The 12,996-nt window shown below is 40.9% G+C and overlaps 1 protein-coding gene across 1 annotated transcript in view; it reads left to right on the top strand.

Moving 5' to 3' along the window:
• shisal1b (shisa like 1b) overlaps positions 1-12,996 on the top strand; it is a 65,952-nt gene that overhangs the window by 38,748 nt on the left and 14,208 nt on the right. The window contains exons 2-3 of the mRNA XM_023985167.2: positions 1,651-1,848; positions 9,708-9,921. Coding sequence (XP_023840935.1) covers positions 1,782-1,848; positions 9,708-9,921 — 281 coding nt within the window. The 5' untranslated portion in view covers positions 1,651-1,781. The remainder of the gene's footprint in view (positions 1-1,650; positions 1,849-9,707; positions 9,922-12,996) is intronic.

Below are 12,996 nucleotides of genomic sequence, written 5' to 3'. Positions count from 1 at the left end.
CATAGTAAATGAAAATCCAGGACACTCAAATTAGCATGATATGTTATGTTTGGTATGGCATGTATTAATTTGTGGATATCCATCATCCATTTTGATTGATACGAATTACAATTCATATGAAATTAATTACAATTAGTATGATATGCTACTAATTGCAATTCTTATAACATGTTACGAATTTGAAATATGTATGTTACGAATTCCAATTTGTTGTTGCTAACGTTAGCTAGGTGGCCAGGTGGCTAGCTAGGCTAAGGGTTAAGGTTAGGGTTGAGGTTATGACTTAGGTTAATGTGTTAAGGTTACGGTTAGGGGAAGTGTTAGCTAACATGCTAAATAGTTGCAATGTAGCTAACAAGTAGTAAGTAGTAGCAAAGTTGCTAATTAGCTAAAATTCTGAAGTTGTCCGTGATGAGATTTGAACACGCAACCTTTGGATTGCTAGACGTTTGTGATATACAGTTACCCATCCACCCCGCTCAARCACCCTCTTTTTGTTTTATCCTGAAGTAACCTTCTGTCTTATGAAACATACCATACTAATTTGAGTGTGTCGGATTTCATTTACTATGTTATGCCTAGTCTGTGAGACCAGGCTGAGCAGACAGACATCCAGATATTCTGTCTCTTGAACTCAAGTCAATATTATGAAGCAGGAAGCAGCCTCACTAGGCTTTCTCCTCTTCCCCCTGAGAGATGTAGGATCCTCCTAGCATGAACACAGATGTACACTGCTAGATAAGTGTTTCCTAGCTCAGATGAGCAGGATGATATTGTCACACTAACTTTGCGCAATCTAAAACCCTTCATGCTTATTCAGAGTGTTTGATGACAAAGTCTGTGACGCGCTCTACAATCAACTCAAATTAGCATACATTTTACGTTTGGCAATCTCAGATGAACATAAAATCAACAGGAACACACAGTGACCAATTGTTCAAGAGCAGAAAATAACAGTCCTCAACCCTCACTAAGATAAAACAGTTTCTCCTAAGCCATTTATCTAATTTAGCCACATTGTACGGACGTCGGACGGGTATGATAGAGTGGTGCGATGCGAATGCTAGCCTCCGCGTGCCTCGCGGGGACACTCAGAATTGAAAATCTCTCTTCTTCAATGCTGTGTGCCCCAGCCAGGCCTGTGGAGGCTCCCATTAGCATCGCACCAGTTCACGGGTATGATAGAGTGGTGCGATGCTAATGGGAGCCTCCATAGGCCTGGCTGGGGCACACAGAATTGAAGAAGAGAGACTTTGACCTGGTGCATGAACTTGTGCGATGCATCATCATCAACAGGCTCATCTCGAACAGCTCTGTAGCCAAACGGGGTCCTCTTCTGACAGAGAGAGCACTTTATGTGATTTATCACAAGCACTCCCATTGATCGGAACTATTAGAGGGCTGGAAAAAAGAGCCAACTCATTTTGGTGCATGGTGAGTGCTGCAAGGCACAATTGTCCAATCAGAGCAAATAACCTGTGGCTAGATTTATGTTATTTGATCAAAAGCTTATTTTCTCTCCTTAGTTACTGTAGCCCTTAGTTACTGTAGCCCTTAGTTACTGTAGCTCACAATAGGCTTTATACGTAATAATCATGATCATTAATTTAATTTAACTAATTGATTGATTGGTTTTCTTTCTCTGTCCAGGTGTCCGGTTGGACAACAGCAGCCATGTGATCGGGGGTGGCAGAGAGCAAAGAATGTCCAGGAGGTTCAGCTAAAGCAGCCCTGCAGTGACAATCTCCCCCTCTGGCGCCTGTTTTCATGAGGACCCGAAGATGACTGTCACCAGCCGGCAGTCCTTGAATGTCCTGACAGTCATCTTTCTCCTGCTGTCCACTGCAGGTCAGTGCGGTTTAATACACCTTTTTGCTATGGTGTGTGTGTGTGTGTGTGTGTGTGTGTGTGTGTGTGTGTGTGTGTGTGTGTGTGTGCTGTGTGTGTGTGTGTGTGTGTGTCTTGTGTGGTGTGGGTGTGTGTGTGTGTGTGTGTGTGTGTGTGTGTGTGTGTTAAAGTATATAGTCTCTTCGCACAGTCGCCTGTGAGCCTGGCAAGTGAGACTGGTGTATGACTGTCACGGAACAGTATTCTGCATGGTAAAACATCGATGTTGATTACTGTAACTAATCTGCATTTGTGAAACTGTATGTCGGTAACTGTAATGCACATTATAAAACAACTTGAGGTTTTATAGTATGCAAAGAACTTTATTTTGGTTTATAGGTTCAGCTCACAGGTTGAGCTTACAGGTTTTTTTCAGCTCACAGGTTGAGGTTGTAAACGGAACATAAGAGCCAACCTGTTTACTGTAGAATCCTAAAACTGGATAGGTGTTAATGTAACTAACAACATGGTAATATTTACGACAGAGTCCTAACCAGATCCAGCTGTTTTCCCTCTAGTAAGGCTCAGACTGCCTTCCCCCTGGCCTGCTTCTCCTTTAAGTCTTGCGTCATTAGAGGACGTTATGGTCCACTTCCAATGCTTAGGTGCTCTGCTTCCTTATTGCCAATTCACCCTCTTTATAACCGCAGACCCCTCCTTTATACCCCTCCTTTAAATAAAGGTTAAATAAATAAAATAACAAATATATCCTGTGGTTTATGAGATCAGCTATAGGATCAGAATACCAGAAATGGATTTTGATGACACGATTTTGGCATAAATTAAGCTGTCTTTTAAATGTCCTTTTGGGATTTATATGTGACCTTTATGAGTGACTGATTTGATTTATATATGTCTTACATAACTAGGATTTCGATATAGTTTTGATATGCTTTTAGAAAATGTACATGAACATATCGTTTTTTTGTGAAATGAGAAGGGTATTTCTGATTTGAGTGCTGGCAAAAGTGGTATTTCAGAAACTTGAGAGACCTACGTCTAGTTGTGAGAGATTAGTTAACAGATAAAGAAGGGTAATAAAATGAGACCGAAGAAAATGTACTGTTATCAAATCAAATCGGGGGGTAGAAGTAATTTGTCCAGTGGCAATTTTTATAAATTGTTCAGCAGTCTAATGGCTTGGGGGTAGAAGCTGTTGAGGAGCCTTTTGGTCCTAGACTTGATGCTCCAGTACCGCTTGCCGTGCGGGAGCAGAGAAAACAGTCTATAACTTGGGTGACTGGAGTCTCTGACAATTTTATGGGCCTTCCTCTGACACCGCCTGGTATAGAGGACCTGGATGGCAGGAAGCTTGGCCCCAGTGATGTACTGGGCCGTTCGCACCTCCCTCTGTAGCGCCTTACGGTCAGATGCCAAACAGTTGCCATACCAGGCGGTGATGCAACCGGTCAGGATGCTCTCGATGGTGCAGCTGTAGAACCTTTAGAGGATCTGGGGACCTATGCCAAATCTTTTCAGTCTCCTGAGGGGGAAAAGGTTTTGTCGTGCGCTCTTCACGACCGTCTTGGTATGTTTGGACCATGATAGTTCATTGGTGATGTGGACACCAAGGAACTTGAAACTCTCGACCCACTCCACTACAGCCCCGTCAATGTTAATGGGGGCCTGTTGGGTCCGCCTCTTCCTGTAGTCCACTATCAGCTCCTTTGTCTTGGTCACATTGAGGGAGAGGTTTTTGTTCTGGCACCACACTGCCAGTTCTCTGACCACCTCCCTATAGGCTGTCTCATCGTTGTCGGTGATCAGGCCTACCACTGTTGTGTCGTCAGCAAACTTAATGATGGTGTTGGAGTCGTGTTGGGCCATGCAGTCGTGGGTAAACAGGGAATACAGGAGGGAACTAAGTACACACTCCTGAGGGGCCCCAGTGTTAAGGATCAGTGTGGCAGATGTGTTGTTGCCTACTTTTACCACCTGGGAGTGGCCCGTCAGGAAGTCAAGGATCCAGTTGCAGAGGGAGGTGTTCAGTCCCAGAGTCCTTAGCTTAGTGATGAGCTTCGTGGGCACTATGGAGTTGAACGCTGAGTTATAGTCAATGAACAGCCTTCTCACATAGGTGTTCCTCTTGTCCAGGTGAGAAAGGGCAGTGTGGAGTGCGATTGAGATTGCGTCATCTGTGGATCTGTTGAGGCGGTATTAGAATTGAAGTAGGTCTAGGGTGTCCGGGAGGATGCTGTTAATGTGAGCCATGACCAGCCTTTCAAAGCACTTCATGGCTACCGACGTGAGTGCCATGGGGTGGTAATCATTTAGGCAGGTTACCATCACTTCCTTGGGCACAGGGACTATGGTGGTCTGCTTGAAACATGTAGGTATTACAGACTCGGTCAGGGAGAGGTTGAAAATGTCAGTGAAGACACTTGACAGTTGGTCTGCGCATTCTTTGAGTACACGTCCTGGTAATCCGTTTGGCCCAGCGGCTTTGTGAATTTTGACCTGTTTAAAGGTTTTGTTCACATCAGCTACCGAGAGCATTATCACACAGTCATCCAGAACAGCTGGTGCTCTCGTGCATGCTTCAGTGTTGCTTCCCTCTAAGCGAGCATACAAGGCATTTAGCTCATCTGGTAGGCTCGCATCACTGGGCAGCTCGCGTCTGGGTTTCCCTTTGTACTCTGTAAAAGTTTTCAAGCCCTGCCACATCCGACGAGCATCAGAGCTGGTGTAGTAGGATTCAATCTTAATCCTGTATTGACACTTTGCTTGTTTGATGGTTCGTCTGAGGGCATAGCGGGATTTCTTATAAGCGTCCTGATTAGTCTCCCGCTCCTTGAAAGCGGAAGCTCTAGCCTTTAGCTCGATGCGGATGTTGCCTGTAATCCATGGCTTCTGGTTGGGATATGTACGTACAGTCACTGTGGGGACGACATCATCGATGCACTTATTGATGAAGCCGATGACTGAGGTGGTGGATTCCTCATTGCCATTGGATGAATCCCGGAACATATTCCAGTCTGTGCTAGCGAAACAGTCCTGTAGTGTAGCATCCGTGTCATCTGACCACTTCCGTATTGACCGAGTCACTGGTACTTTCTGCTTTAGTTTTTGCTTGTAAGCAGGAATCAGGAGGATAGAATTAGGGACAGATTTGCCAAATGGAGGGCGAGGGAGAGCTTTGTATGCATCTCTGTGTGTGGAGTAAAGGTGGTCTAGGATTTTACCCCCCTGGTTGCACATGTGACATGCTGGTAAAAATTTTGTAAAACTGATTTAAGTTTGCCTGCATTAAAGTCCCCAGCCACTAGGAGTGCCACTTCTGGGTGAGCATTTTCTTCTTTGCTTATGGCCTTATAGAGTTGGTTGAGAGCGGTCTTAGTGCCAGCTTCATTATGTGGTGGTAAATAGACGGCTACGAATAATACAGATGAGAACTCTCTTGGTAGATAGTGTGGTCTCCAGCTTCTCATAAGGTACTCTACCTCATGCGAGAATTACCTCGAGACTTCTGTAATATTAGACATCGTGCACCAGCTGTTATTGACAAAAAGACACGTCTTACTCGTCTTACCAGAGGTAGCATCTCTGTTCTGCCAGTGCATGGAAAATCCCACTAGCTCTATAATGTCCGTATCTTCGTTCAGCAACGTCTCGGTGAAACATAAGATGTTACAGTTTTTAACCTTTCACGAGCCTCTACCCCGGGTCCGGGATCACCCCCCACCCCCCCCACACACTGATTAGCATAGCTAGCATAGCTTCACAAGTAGATAGTAGCATCTAAATATCATTAAATCACAAGTCCAAGACACCAGATGAAAGATACAGATTCTTCGTGAATAAAGCCACCATTTCAGATTTTTAAAATGTTTTACAGGGAAGACACAATATGTAAATCTATTAGCTAAAACGTTAGCAAAATACACCACTTTTCTAACTCCATCAGTTTCTTACTCCTTCAGGTGCTATCACCAATTCGGCTAAACTAAGATATTGATAGCCAATAACCTATAAAAAACCTCTTCAGATGACAGTCTGATAACATATTTATGGTATAGGATAGGTGTTGTTAGAAAAAAGTGCATATTTCAGGTAGAAATCACAGTTTACAATTGCACCGACCATCACAAATCGACTAGAATTACTAGATAGAGCAACGTGTATGACCAATTTACTCATCATAAAACATTTCATAAAAATAGACAAAGCATAGCAATGGAAAGACCCAGTTCTTGTGATTTCAGACCATATTTCAGATTTCTAAGCGTTTTCAGCAAAACACAAAAATCGATAAGTTAGCATACCACATGTGCAAACGTTACCAGAGCATCGATTCCAGCCAAAGAGCGCTATAACGTAATCACCGCCAAAATATATTAATTTTTTCACTAACCTTCTCAGAATTCTTCAGATGACACTCCTGTAACATCATTTTACAACATACATATACAGTTTGTTCGAAAAGGTGCATATTTAGCCATACAAAACCGTGGTTACACAATAAAAATACTAGAAATCAAGCCTCAATATGTCTGACGTCATCTATCAGAGTGATCTAGTTTAATTGAAAGCTAATCATATACTTGACAAAAAATACAGGGTTGACAGGAATCGAAAGACAAATTAGTCTTAATGCAACCGCTGACTTACATTTTTAAAATTATCCTTACTTTTCAATACAGGGTTCGCCAAGTGACGCGATAACAAACAAAATGGCGAAATATGCGTTTAAAATATTTCGACAGAACAACGATTTATCATATTAAATATTGGTTACTTTGAGCTGTTCTTCCATCAGATTCTTGGGCAATGTATCCTTTCTATTGTATAAACGTCTTTTGGTCGATAGATGTCCTCTGTCCTTCGAAATGTCCACCACCAACGACCGACACCCCGAAACGTTTCCAAAGCTAAAAAGCACGACAAAGAAATTCCTCAAAATCGCACTAAACGGATATAAATTGCTATAAAACGGTTCAAATTAACTACATTATGATGTTTTTAACAACTATAACGACTGAAAACATGACCGGAGAAATCTAACTAGTTAAACAACGATTTGGAATGAGGCAGGTCCGATGCCCATCTTGCTTGTGGCGCGCGGAGAGAGAGAAAGGTAGTCCCACGTTTTGTGGTTTTATATGGGCTGGGATTGTGCAATAGACTCCATTCAAAACGTGATGACGTACAGACACCCAGAGGAAGACGTAGGCAGTGTCGGTTTCTTCATAGCATTCACTGTCGCCTTAAAAACAGACTCCAGATCAGGGGTAAAAAATTCTGAAATCTGACCCCTGTCATGAAAAGTGCTGTAGATATTGTTCTGTACCACTCAGAGACAAAATTCCAACTTCTATAGAAACTAGAAGGTGTTTTCTATCCAATAATAACAATAATATGCATATTGTACGATCAAGAATTTAGCACGAGGCAGTTTAATTTGGAGACCCAAATATGCTAATGCGGAACAGCACCCCCTATAGTTGCAAGAAGTTAATATCTCGTTGGTAGGATAATCTTAAGAGTAGGTCATCAATTTTATTTTCCAATGATTGCACGTTAGCAAGAAGAATGGAAGGCATTGGGAGTTTACTCGTTTGCCTCTCAGAAGGATCCTCGATCTGCGTCCCCTTTTCCGGCGTCTTTTCTTCACGCAAAAGGCGTGGATCTGGGCCTGTTCCAGTGAAAGCAGGATATCCTTCTCATCGGACTCGTTAAAGGAAAAAGTTTCTTCCAGTCCGCTGTGAGTAATTGCTTTTCTGTCCAGAAGTTATTTCCGGTCATAAGAGACAGTAGCAGCAACATTATGTACACAATAAGTTAAATAATAAGTTACACAAAATGCAAAAAAATAACAAAATAGAGCAATTGGTTGGGAGAATGTAAAACATCAGCCATGTTCTTTGGCGCCATCTTAACTACTGTTATGAATGTTTACCAGCGTGCATCCATCTGAGTGAGAGCATCTCTCCATACCAATTTGTAAGTCGCTCTGGATAAGAGCGTCTGCTAAATGACTTAAATGTAAATGTAAATGTAAAAATTAAACCTCAAGCTTCCTCACTCCTCATTCTACTTCCCTGTTCAGCATGGACACAGAAGCCTGAAAATTTGGGAGAGTCGGAGGGAAGCCAATTCAAGCTATTTAGCCAATAAGCCAGCCAGTCAGCCAGTCATTCAGACGGCCCTGAGTGAAGCACTGTCCCAAGCTCATTAGACCTGAGAGTGTTCTCCTCTTTCAAATGGCCAATATGTCCCTGATTGGCCTGCTCGGTCTACATGGGATTAGAAAATAGTTTTACCATCATTGGCAGAAATATATAATAACCCCCTCCCTCCCCTTCCCCCCTCTAACTAAATCCCAGAAGGAACATTATTTTCCCTCTTAGCAGTGTAATTGTCTTGGCTCCATGGTGTAGAGGAAGAGCTCATAGTCTTAATACAGAGACATCACCTTGTTCCAGTTCTCGTCCTCTGCCATTGTTTCTACAGGCAACACTCATTCCATATTGCTAGAAGGGCAATCTATCCCCAGCTATGCTATGGCGGACGTTTTTACCTCATGTTATCAACGGTAATAAAATGCGAAAGGATGCCAAATTGCCAGACCTGATTGGTTTTGATGGTGTCTGTCTAACAAGTAGTTTTGTTTTGGTCCACAGTGACATATGAGACAACTGTGATGAGCCCTGTAAATCTACACTCATTATCTCTGCTCTGTTGCTCTGACATATAGGTAATTGGTGATCATCTACAATGAGTCCAGGCTACCAAATGATGTTTCCATGACTCCCATCACAGAGAAACCCCTCTCTGGTTGCCAGATTCAGAGATTAATAAATGTCTGTTGATTTCTGCTTGGTTTTGCATAATTTGCACCACAATAGAAATCACAAGCTAAATAATCTTCGATATATATATTTTTTATTATTATTATGGAATTTTCCTTTTTTCAGGTCAACATCATAAACAAATTGTAGATATGTGCATACATTTGAATTCTAAAATGAAACAAGGTAGCATAAAATATGGCATTACCAACAAACACCAAAACAAAACAAAAACATGCAAAAACAATAAGAATGATAACATTCCCTTTCAGTTCTCTGCTCTTAATTTTTCATGACTTAAATTTTTTTTTAAATTAAATTAATTAACCTTACTATTTTTCTTACATGCCTTTAATAATTTGACTGTCGCAAAATGTGTGGCTGTAGTATGTAAAATATCAAATACTCCTACCAGAGTATAGAGGCCTTACAGCTATACAACAAAATTATTATTTCATACAAGAAAGCGACCAGGGTCCGGTTGACCCGTAGATTCATTTAATTATTGTATTGAGACTTCTTAGGGTATCTGCAAGATTAGGGGAAGAGATAGCAAAAAGAGCTCCCATATTGTATAGAAATCGCCTTCCTTGTTCCTAAATATAGCACAATTTTTTTTCTCCAGTGGAAAKATTTTAAAGGTCCCACAATACCACTGATTTATTGTTGATGGCTGGTCTTTTATCCAGTTAAGGAGAAGGCATTTGCTTGTCACAAAGAGTAATTTTTTAAGAAGTATTGAGCTGTGCTAAGGTAAGTGAGGGCCTGTTCCCGACAACATCCAAAACAAATAGCCATGGGTCCATTCTTATAGAATACATGAACATGTCCTCCAGCTCCATTTTGAAATTTGCCCAGAACATTTTAATTAATGGGCAAGTCCAAAACAGGCAAGCTGAATCATGATGGTCTCAATCACTATAATCCATTTATCAGATTTGTAAAGTAATTCTTGAAAATATTTTACCTCACAGGAGTGCTTGCCAAGAAGACAGTACCTTCATCCTCCGACTGTCTTTCTCTTCTCCACAGCTCTATCAGCTCATTTCAGAGTGTGTGAACCATACTCTGACCACAAGGGGCGCTATCACTTTGGTTTCCACTGCCCTCGCCTTTCTGACAACAAGACCTACATGTTCTGCTGTCACCACAACAACACAGCCTTCAAGTACTGCTGCAACGAGACTGAGTTCCAGACGGTCATGCAGGTCAACCTGACTACCGCCACAGACGGCTTCAAACACAAGTGAGTCATATTCAGGTTTTAGTAGTAAATATATAAAGTAGTACTTTTCCTTATCTGTTAGTAAGCTAATTATTGTGATTCTATGATACGGTTTAATGTTATTATAAAATGGTACTGACACTAGCTTGAGTGAATATCTAAAGAACATGTCAAAAGTTTATCTGTAAGGAAACGACCAACAGTTTCATACTCAAGATTTAGACATTTCAAAGACTTTTGCGCAGAGAAAAAAAGCCCTGGCCTTTAAATGTTAGTGAMTGATAAGCTGTTGGCTCCCTCGACAATATCCCACTCATTGACACCATTTGCCTGGTGCTCAAAGGGCACGTTGACATTGATCTTCTCCTACTGTATAGAGAGAATCACAACCAAAGTAAAAGAGCTGAAGCTTTGTTACTGAGTGTGTGAGTGGGCTGCAGGCGGATGCCGTCTCTCAYCAGAGATGGATATTGTACTTGAGTGTATTGTCTTATACTATACTATTAAAAACAAAACAGATTTTTTTAAGTGAGAGGTAGGCATTGGTCAGAAGCCAAAAAAGTGAATTCACATGAGCACCACAATAAGTACTTCACCCATGCTCTACCAAGGTTTTCCAACACACAGCTTTGACCTACTACAGTAGCTCTGTTGGTCTATTGTATTTCCAACKATTTGTAAGAAGGTTGCTTAGGATTCAATCCTTCTCAAAAAGTCCTACTCTTAGAGGAGGTGCTCCCACAATAATGTTATTTGTACCGCATACAAGGTAATGTATTGCATTCTTCCCACCCCAAACAAAACATTATCCCATTCCACTACCTTTTCAAGCTTTTTTTATTATATGAAAGCGAGCTTTGCTTTTATACTTACAACCACCAGGCTTGATTGAGTGAGCTGTTTTGTTTTGTAGTAATGTGGTGCCTGCCTGTATTTCCTTGAACTTTTATTTTAACAATACATTCAATGAAAAATAAATATATTTTTTGACAAATATAAAAGCAGTAGGTGGTCTGTTCAACACAGGCACTCATATAGATACTGTATAGAGAGTATCTATAGGTCTATAGAGCCTGTCTGCATTCCTGATMTCTGTAACCGTTAGCTTACCTGTGTAATATTAACATAAACTCAGACCCAGTTGATTTTTAAACATGGTCCTGTTTTATCAATTGATGTGCTGAACAGTTCATTACCTCTGTCAAATTACTGTGTAGTTCAAATATATGCATGGATTTGTATTTATTTMAGCAATAAAGARGATGACGCTTCAATAATACACATTTACAATAGGCCTATATCTAAAGATACTTATAGCCTAATGTATGTACCTTACCAGTCAAACGTTTGGACACACCTACTCATTCAAGGGTTTTTCTTTATTTTTWKTATTTTCTACATTGTAGAATAATAGTGAWMAWATCAAKWCTATGAAAAAACATATATGGAATCATGTAGTAACCAAAAAAGTGTTAAACAAATCAAAATCTATTTTAAATTTTAGATTCTTCAAAGTAGCCATCCTTTGCCTTGATGACAGCTTTGCACAAACTTTTGACTGGTACTGTATATATACATAATAGCAGGACATTTAATAGCAGGACACTGTAAAATCCATTATCCCTCTGAAGAGTATGAATTAAGCTGTGGAAAAATCCTGATCTCCTGTAACAAGACAATCAAGAAAGCTCCTTGAAAATACACAAAATAATCAACATATACAAATAACTATTTACATGAATATGTACTTTAATACTGAAGAAGTACTACATTACCTGTAAACAATAGTGAGTTATTACAAAATATACAATTTACAATCAAACAAACATTAATCAGATATAGTAAACTTTGTACATACAATTTATGGATGGCCACAATTGCTCTTGAAGATGTATTGGGCTATGCAGACTTTCTTGTTCAAGCCCAGTTCTACCACAACTGATTCAACTATTCAAGGTCTCGATGAACAGCTGAAGTCTTGATGAACAGCTGAGRAGTAGAATCAAGTGTGGTAGCACTGGGATTGAACAAAAAAGCCTGCATAACCCTGTGGCTCTTCAATAGCAATTTTGTTAACTCCTGATACACAAACTGTGACAAATTAGACAAATACAAAACACTTTTAAGAATACATATTTATAAATCTGACATTGGATAGGTGCTCTAAATCCTTTAGCTACAAATGTTCTGAGTAATGATGTACACGGCTGTCCAGCTCCAGTAAAAGAGCACACATTCCCAGATGTATAAATGGCAGCATAAATATGAAAACAGTTGGGAGTACTGACAGATTTGGAACAGAACATACATAAGTGCTACTGACAGTGTTTGATGTCCTGTAGCATACATTTTTTGTCAGCTTCTCAAATGACAGAAAGTGGCACCTGAAAAGGAGAAAACGTTTCAACTTGTGCTACTTATCGCATGCATTTGTACCGTAGGGATGGCGTGCATCTGATGGATGAGGGCAACAGATGCCTTCCTAGAGAGTTGGTCTCTCTACCGTTCTCTCCTCCGTAGTACCAAGACCCGCGCACTAATACTAGTGCACGCCACACTCCCTGTTCCTTGCCACTCAGCGATGCCCAACAAACCCAAAGGCTCTTTTAAGACAGACCTAATCAATTAAAATACGCACACACCGTGCACGCGTGTGTGTGTGCGCCAGTGTGTGTGCCGGGAAAGGGACGGGGGTGTCAAACTACAGTATACACGAAAGAGAATGGTCAAAATATCCCCTCNGAAAGGGACGGGGGTGTCAAACTACAGTATACACGAAAGAGAATGGTCAAAATATCCCCTCTAGTAGGCAAATCCAGGATCTTAAAATCGCAGGGCAGTGACGCTAAAAGTTGATACCAACCCTGTTAGAGATACGTCAACTAGACACTCTATTTAAATGGACAGTCTGGTGATGACAGCACCTGTTATAGATACGTCAACTAGACACTCTATTTAAATGGACAGTCTGGTGATGACAGCACCTGTTTGTTCCAAAATGTTTTTGTTCATTCTGTACTGATTTACCGTTTATTTCTCTTGCTTGGTCTTTAAGAGTCTATTGACGCACCCGTGCTTCAATCTAAGTAACTTAAT

The sequence above is a fragment of the Salvelinus sp. IW2-2015 genome, linkage group LG4q.1:29, assembly GCF_002910315.2.
Source record: "Salvelinus sp. IW2-2015 linkage group LG4q.1:29, ASM291031v2, whole genome shotgun sequence".
NCBI lineage: Eukaryota > Metazoa > Chordata > Actinopteri > Salmoniformes > Salmonidae > Salvelinus > Salvelinus sp. IW2-2015.
This window is presented reverse-complemented; position numbering and strand designations above follow the sequence as displayed.